This window comes from Limanda limanda, chromosome 9 (genome assembly GCF_963576545.1).
Source record: "Limanda limanda chromosome 9, fLimLim1.1, whole genome shotgun sequence".
Taxonomy (NCBI): Eukaryota; Metazoa; Chordata; class Actinopteri; order Pleuronectiformes; family Pleuronectidae; genus Limanda; species Limanda limanda.
This window is the reverse complement of record NC_083644.1, coordinates 10,447,307-10,454,645: the sequence shown is the minus strand read 5'-3', so window position 1 is coordinate 10,454,645 and position 7,339 is coordinate 10,447,307. Positions and strand designations below refer to the sequence as shown.

At 39.8% G+C, this 7,339-nt stretch overlaps 1 protein-coding gene across 1 annotated transcript; it reads right to left on the bottom strand.

Moving 5' to 3' along the window:
* Positions 1-3,641: 3,641 nt before the first annotated feature.
* Positions 3,642-6,551, bottom strand: ccdc124 (coiled-coil domain containing 124). Its single transcript, XM_061077849.1, has 5 exons — positions 6,483-6,551; positions 5,500-5,677; positions 4,539-4,728; positions 4,307-4,412; positions 3,642-4,171 (listed from the first exon to the last, which is right to left on the bottom strand). The coding sequence occupies exons 2-5, from the start codon at positions 5,656-5,658 to the stop codon at positions 3,967-3,969; spliced, it is 660 nt and encodes a 219-aa protein (XP_060933832.1). The 5' UTR covers positions 5,659-5,677; positions 6,483-6,551; the 3' UTR covers positions 3,642-3,966.
* Positions 6,552-7,339: the final 788 nt, after the last annotated feature.

Genomic DNA, 7,339 nt, shown 5'->3' with positions numbered 1-7,339 from the left:
CAAAGTGCTAATTCTATGTAACTCTCCTTCCTGTCTGTGTGTAGTTGTTGAATTCACCGGCTGCTTCCCTCGTCGCTCGTCGGCCTTGCAGCCAGAAGAGCAGAGAGACGAGCGAGAAGAAGCATGGGACAAGGCGATGGACGCAGGAGGAGATCAGTTTTGACCCTTATAATTTATCCAGACGCTGTCTGGATGTGAGAAACTGCAAAGTGCTAAATCTATGTACAACTTGTCACTGCCCTTTGCAGCCAGAAGGACCCAAAGACGAGCCAGAATAGCCAGAAGAGGCTTGGGAAGAGGCGATGGACGCAGGAGGACATCGGTTTTGACCCATTGCATGTCTGGATAAATTATTTTTTCCATTTCCAGTTTGTTGTTATTGAAATGTTATTTCCCTTTAGAAATAAAGTATTATCTTTATTTTTTCTCGTTAATGGCTTTTGCTCACCATGAAACATTGTTGGAAAAAGGTTAAGTAAATCTAATTATCTAAGTAATAATTCACAAACTTGAGTAATCAATCATCACTGATATAAAAACAATGAATTTCTGAGCCTCAGATTGTGTGTTAAGCTGTTTCTGAATGAGAAATATTCTGTCAAATGCTCATCAGTGAGTCGACTGCATGGAAAATCTGAAAGCCTCTGATAATTACACGGATCAGCTCCACACATTCAGAGGAATAACAGGAAATACTTAATTTTTGATTGAGTATCAATGTGCTACATTTTTAATTCTTTAACCACGGATGGTGTAAATCTGTGTTCTACCTTTATGTGTCTTGTTTCTTTCAAGAGAAAAAAGATTACACATTTTAACAGATGATGCTATTTCATATAATATAGCATATATTTTGTATTCTAAAAAGAACATATAGATATTTTAAAATCGTATATATTCACAGATACACCAATATTATCAAACCCTACAAAATTGTCACTTTAAAAAACAGATTTTTTTATCCTTTTTATTTCCCGATAAAAATATTAACCCTACATGACGACCATGAGGACTAATCTGATCTACACAGTTCTGCCCAAAGTGTTCTTCGTCACCATCCTCATAGAAAATGAGCCCTAAGAAAGTATAAATACACAAAGACAACAGCTTGACAATTGTAATAGTTTGTCTTAATTTGCATATTAACTTGAATATCAAATTTGCCATGGGTGAAATTTGTTTTAGGACAGCAAAGCTATCTAAATTGTGGTTACCCTATTTATAACCCATTAACTGCAATTAAAATAATATAAACTTCTTTTTTTTTTTGCTCATGAATTTTTCCTAAAAATAAATAAAACAACGAAATCCCCACTGGTGATCATTACCTTCTTCCATATATTGCTTTCTCCAAACTCCTATTACAAATAGGAAGTTCTCCCGGTCTGCAGATCAGAAGTGCTGAGAGGAGCAGCCTGAGTGGGTGGTGGACAGTTGCCTCCCTCCTCCCAGTACGAGCAGTTGATAAAGGAGCTTTGGAGACGCTTTCCTTTGAAAGTGATGATTAGAATTCATCATGAAGAAAGAAAAGGCCAGCAGCAGCTGGCCTGGTAAAGGGTGGACATGCAAATGGACAGAGAGTGGGAGGGTTAGAGGAGCGGCAACAGGTTAGGATGCAGATAGACAAAAAAAAGCCTTGTAACATCAGACCGGAGTACGTGTGATGTTCAGGGGCAACATCACACGTACATGAGCTCAAAGAAATCCCTATAAATTGGGAGTGGACTGATTGGTTGCTAGGGAAAGAGAACGGGAACTGGTTTCTTTAATGCAAAATGGAAGGTAAAAGGTCAGTTGAAGTTGTCATTAAAGCTCAGTATTTCAAAGGTCCTCACAGGGTCTCTGTGCTCAGATTTGAAAATGCAGATTCAGTTTTTCTGGGGGTTATTTAGACATTAAAAAAAACTACAAATACAAAACAGATCTGATGCCTCTGAATATGAAATACACCACACACACACCACTTATATAGTAATATAGTGGCCCAAAAATCATGTTCTGTTTTGTCTTTATTTTCCAGTTCTTTTTTTTGCATTTCCTAATAATTGAAAACCTGTCAATAGCTTTAGTAAAAACCTTTTGTGTGTAAAACCCAATTTCCCCCAGGTAAACTGTATTTATTTTTCACCTTATTTACCTTTCAGTTATTTGTTTATGTACTTGTGTTCGCGCTGCTGCAGCCCTGTATTGTGTTTGCCGTCTCTCCACCTGGCATCAGACAAACCTACAAAGCAGTTCGCTGCCTCAGCAGCTCAGTATATGAATGTTGCTGCGCTGGAGAAAAGCTTTGTGACCAACAGAGCCACTCGCCACAATAAAATGAAAAGTATATAAAATCAGGAAGTACAACCAAGAAAAGTAAATGTTGTTAGGATAAGCTGAATTTCAGTTGAATTGTTGTGTAACTACATTTTATAAACAGATTTGTGACTAATAACAAGGCAGCACAATTCGGATTGTTCGATCACAATTGTTTTCAGAAAATTTCATTTTAATTTCACAAGCCCACCAGAATTTGAGAGGACACTAAGAGAGCTGGCGAGAAGCCAAAGCGTCTGCTGCCGTTGATAAGAGAGGCCAGTTTCCTCCTGTACAAGATGAGGTTTTTTATTTGAGGAAATATATCTTGGTCATTTTAGTAATGTCAAAAACTTTAAAGTCTCATCGTCACGATAACTTAACCAACAAAAATCCATTTAGAGCACATGCCAGTCTTGTTTTCGTCTTTCGTGTTGGTGCAGATGGGTTCCAAATTAGCCAGGGTACAGCTTCTACTAAATTTTCTACAGTTTAATGAAAATAAAACTGAAATAATTGTTTTTAGAGACGAGGAAGAGCAATAAAAAATCTGTAAAGTTAAACACCACAAACCAAGCTAGAAATCTTGGTGTAGTCGTAGTCACAGGCCGTAACATTAACAGCCACATTAACACCATTGCAAAGTCACATTTTTACCACCTTAAGAACATGTCGAGGATAAAAGAATTTGTGTCTAAGCAGGATTTGGAAAAACTCGTCCATGCATTTATCTTCTGCTGACTTGTATTTGTGTCTTTAAAAATAACCCAAGAGCTAAAACTAAACATGGAGAAGCAGCGTTCCACTGCAGCTTCTTTTCAGTCAATGCTTGAGACTTCCTGTTTGCCACAGCCTTTTATTAAATCAAATCATTTCTTACACTGCGTTGTTTTCACTCATTTTATTTTTTGTTATGTTCTATGTAACTTTTTCAATGCTTCCTTATCTGTTTTGTCTTGTTGCTTGTACAATTTGTCATGAGGCCTTTCATATTTTAACTGGAATGTGCTTTACAAATAAACTCGTCAAACTAGACACACTGAGGCTCTGACACGATTTGAAGCCAATTTCTTCCTCAAATAACTTTTTAAGTGTTAAATTGTGCTCATGGTGATCACAGAGCCTTCAAATACTGGAGGGGGGGCATCAGCAGTATTATATCAGTAACAGTCACCTTGTGGATGGATCTGACAATAGAAATAGTTTAATCTCCAATTGATCTAACAGTTAATCTCTTGTCTTAAATTGACCAGTAAGCTGGTCTCCGTGAATGAATCAAAGATGGAACTCCATCGTCTTTTATTCGCCTGTGTCTCCAAACAAGAAAGATCGCAAGACATGACTGATGGTCGAGCGGTCAACTTTAATAAGTTACTCTCAAAACATAAAATTCCCCACTTTTAAAGAAGTGCTAAAAAAAAAAAGAAAAAAGAGATCTCATTAAATTTATTAGATGCACACAATCAAAATTAGAGGCCACGTGCACGGAAATGATGATTAGTTGTGTCGTTGAGGGGTGAGCTTCTCCTTGGAGGTGAGCGTCCTCTGGTACTGGAGATATTGTTTCTGAGCAGGTAGTGGCCTCGTTAATTTAAGGATGAAATTATTTGATTTTTCCAATTAAAGTCTCCACAGTGCTCAAATGGCGTCAAGATGGAAGGAGTGTCATCACTTTGAGTTGTATGAGGAAAAGCGCTGGTTCAAGGGGTTCTCTGGTGACTTCATCCATTCCTTCTTCAACTGCTGCTTCAGCTGCGACAATCTCATGTTGGGGTTCTCCTTTTTTAGGAGAGGCATGTTTGCCTCCTCATAGGCAAGAAAGGCTGCTTTCACCCTCCGCTCCGGGTGGCGGTCCAGGTCCTCAGGCCCCGTGCTAGAAGACGAAGAGGACAGAATGAATAACAATGAATCGTTAACATTCACGAGTCACATTTGCTGTCAATTAAAATCAGCATCGCAGTGATCACTAGGACAACAGCGTGTCACACAGAGCAAACTGTAAATGTACCTCAGCACAGCGATGGCATCTTCTATTGATCTGGCTTCCACTGCTCCTTTTTCAGGGATAATTATGTTCACGTTCTCCTCCAGTGGAGTCTCCAGGTGGCTCTTTTCTGTAGGAAACAATCATTTGAAACATGAAAAGGTGCTGTCATGGTTAAACTAAACATACTTTGGGTTTCAGCCACTGCTTTCTGATTTTATCGGATCCTGACCCATCTTGACAACCCAATCTTTACCTTTCGGTTGGAGCTCCTCTTGCTCCTGCTGCTCATTCAGAAGCGTCTCCTCGATCTGGGCCCGGGTCACTTTTCCTCCACCTGGAGACTCCATTGATTTGCCTTTAATCCTGGCGAACTCTTCATCTAGAAGACGCTGGTTTTCTTTTTTCCTCTCCAGGAGTTCCATCCTCTTCTTCTCCTTGTCATCCTGGAAAAGCAGGATGATTTTATTTTCTTACAGACCAAATATATTGGATCAGACATCTAAAATACCTCATTATTCATGGTTCTTTAAAACTATTAGATATAAAGTCTGTATGTGGATCATTAAAGATGGCAGAAGTTGTTCATTTACTCATCTTAATAAGTAGGTTAGCCACAGAACAATGACCCATAACAAAACACTTACAGAATAGTGTATTGTGTGCTTGACAAAGAGACATTAAAATAAATCCAAAGTTAAGTTCCCAAAGAAGTGAGTCCATTATGGTTTGTGAAGCGTCTGTGTTCACTTAACAAGATGAAGAGTTAAGTTGAGGTCCAGCTCAGCCTGTCTGGGAACATATTTTTTGTCCGTCTCTCTCTGAAATTAATGTAGCTTTACTTAAACTCATCCACTGTCGTTTTATACACTATGTACATAAAGATATTTAAGATAACTATACATGTCGGTCTTCCGATCACTTAAATGCTGATTAGGTTAAGCAAAGGGAATGTGTTCTCTATTGTTTCTCTGTTTGTTTGTGCTGCTCTGTAATTAGCTGCTAAAACAAAAATCAGCAGGGGAAAAGTTAAGCCTTAATCCCATCTAGACTTTAGACCTGTGGATTTATGTGTGTAAAAAGGGTAAGAGAGGATTCCTGCCCCACATCAAAAAGCTGTTTTCAAATATGACAGCACGTTGTCAACATTTCTGTCGTGTTATTTCTTCCTCTCTGAGCAGGCTACCCAGGGGGAGCCGGCTGGAGGAACAGCTCACCTTTCTCTGCCCCTTCTTGAGCACATGTTTGTCTGTTTCCTGCCACAGGGAGTCCTCCTCCTCCTGCTTCTTGCGGGCGTCTTCCGTCGCCTTGGCCTCGGCCTTTCGGGCTCTGGCTGTGACCGCCTTGGAGTTCTCGCCCTGGAACTTCTTTGGCATCCCAGCAGTTGCTCCTCGGCTGCGAGAGACACGGACAGACAAGTGTGAGACGCGTATCACTGGCAAGAGATATTTCAAGACTCATGCATGGTGATAGTGTTCAGGTCTTAAATGTCATTATTGAACTTGAGCTGAGACAATAAGCTGAGCGGTGATTCGGAGGGAACATTATCTGTTTTGATATTCACTTAAATAATATAAAGATGTCCCCTGTGGCTCTGCAAGAGGCTTGAGTGGCATTTATTCACGAATGTGGACACTTTAAATTCCAACAATCACAATAACGAAAACCAACGGATTGACAGAATATGAGAGGAACCATTATGTGAGACAGAAGGTGTTGGCTTTTCTCTTTTCTCTTTGTGTCCCTCACACATGTAGACGTGAACATCTCTGGTGGCTCAACGTGCAGTGTTCACACTGAGGTTCATGTCTGATCAGAAACTGAAACTGAATAGAAACATATATAGAAACAACCTGACGTTAATTTCGTGCACATGAACGAAGGAAACACAAGCTAGTGTATAACTTTCATGACTTAACATCGGTTAAAATGTGTGGGTTAGTTAACTAATGAACCAAACAGCCTGAGATAGCAGGTGGATGTAGCCTAGCCCTCATTCTGTGAAACAACAGCATCAGCAGCGCCCCTGCTTGTTGAGTGCAGCTGGTTAGCTTGTTAGCTCGTCGGTGTTAGCCTGGTGAACTGGACCAGTTTCACCAGTCAACGAACCCACTGGTCCCCAGTCGAAACCCGCCGAATCCAAGCTAAGGTTCGGACGGTCACTTAACACAGAGTCTGAGCCCAGCAAGTGGTTTCATACCGGGATGAGAAGAGAACCAGGTGGTAGCAGCACCACCGTTGTTTCCAGGAGGCGTCTCTGCCGGAGACGTCGACCCTGCGTCAGCCGCTGGACCGTGCGTCAGCCGCGTCGACGTCATCGCGTCGAGTTGAATGGGATTTTAACCCTTTGGATTCACAACATGGGTCAAAAAGGGATCCGGCTCAGATTGTGCTTCCTTTATCTTTATCATTCAGTTTTTCAGGTATTTTCCCCAAATTAACTTGTTTTTTCATCATCACAAGTCCTTAAATTTTTCCTTTGTTACTTAAAAACAGGCCTTTATTCATTGCCTGTGTTATTTCATGCATGAGTGTTGTGTTTTTTTGCTTTATGTTCTAAATAAATGTTTATTATTTATTTGAAAGTTTTCATATTAAATCTTGTTATTGATTACCACAAATCATTATTTTCCCTTTTCCTTTCTTACTTTATAAATCAACCTAAGCTGCTTTTGCACATCTGATGCATGTGAGTCTTATTTTACAATATATTACTAGAGGGAAAGAGAAATATGTACAATACTAACTAGCTGTTAGCTTGCTAGCTTATTTTCTGGCTGACTTACCATGAATATATCAACTAATTAAACTCGAAATACAACAATATATACTTTATAGACTGATTGATAAGCCTTTAAAAAATATGCTTTGGAATTTCTTCATCCATAGTGTCAGTATGGCTGGTCGCAATCATTTCAGACGTACAGTTTACTGTTCATAAAGATGCTGCATGGAGAACAGGATGAGGAAAATGAGTTCGCAATTCTTGGTCTTGATTCTGAGTCTGACATCTCTGATGCTGAGGACCTAGACTTTGTTCTACAGGATCGAGCTGGT

What these genes read in the sequence shown, in the direction of transcription:
- ccdc124 (XM_061077849.1), bottom strand. Translation starts at nt 5,658, where the DNA reads ATGCCAAAGAAGTTCCAGGGCGAGAACTCCAAGGCGGTCACAGCCAGA. An exon ending in TCAAGAAGGGGCAGAGAAAG is followed by an intron (nt 4,729 to 5,499) that starts GTGAGCTGTTCC and finishes CTGCTTTTCCAG; the next exon opens with GATGACAAGGAGAAGAAGAG. An exon ending in GATGCCATCGCTGTGCTGAG is followed by an intron (nt 4,172 to 4,306) that starts GTACATTTACAG and finishes TTCGTCTTCTAG; the next exon opens with CACGGGGCCTGAGGACCTGG.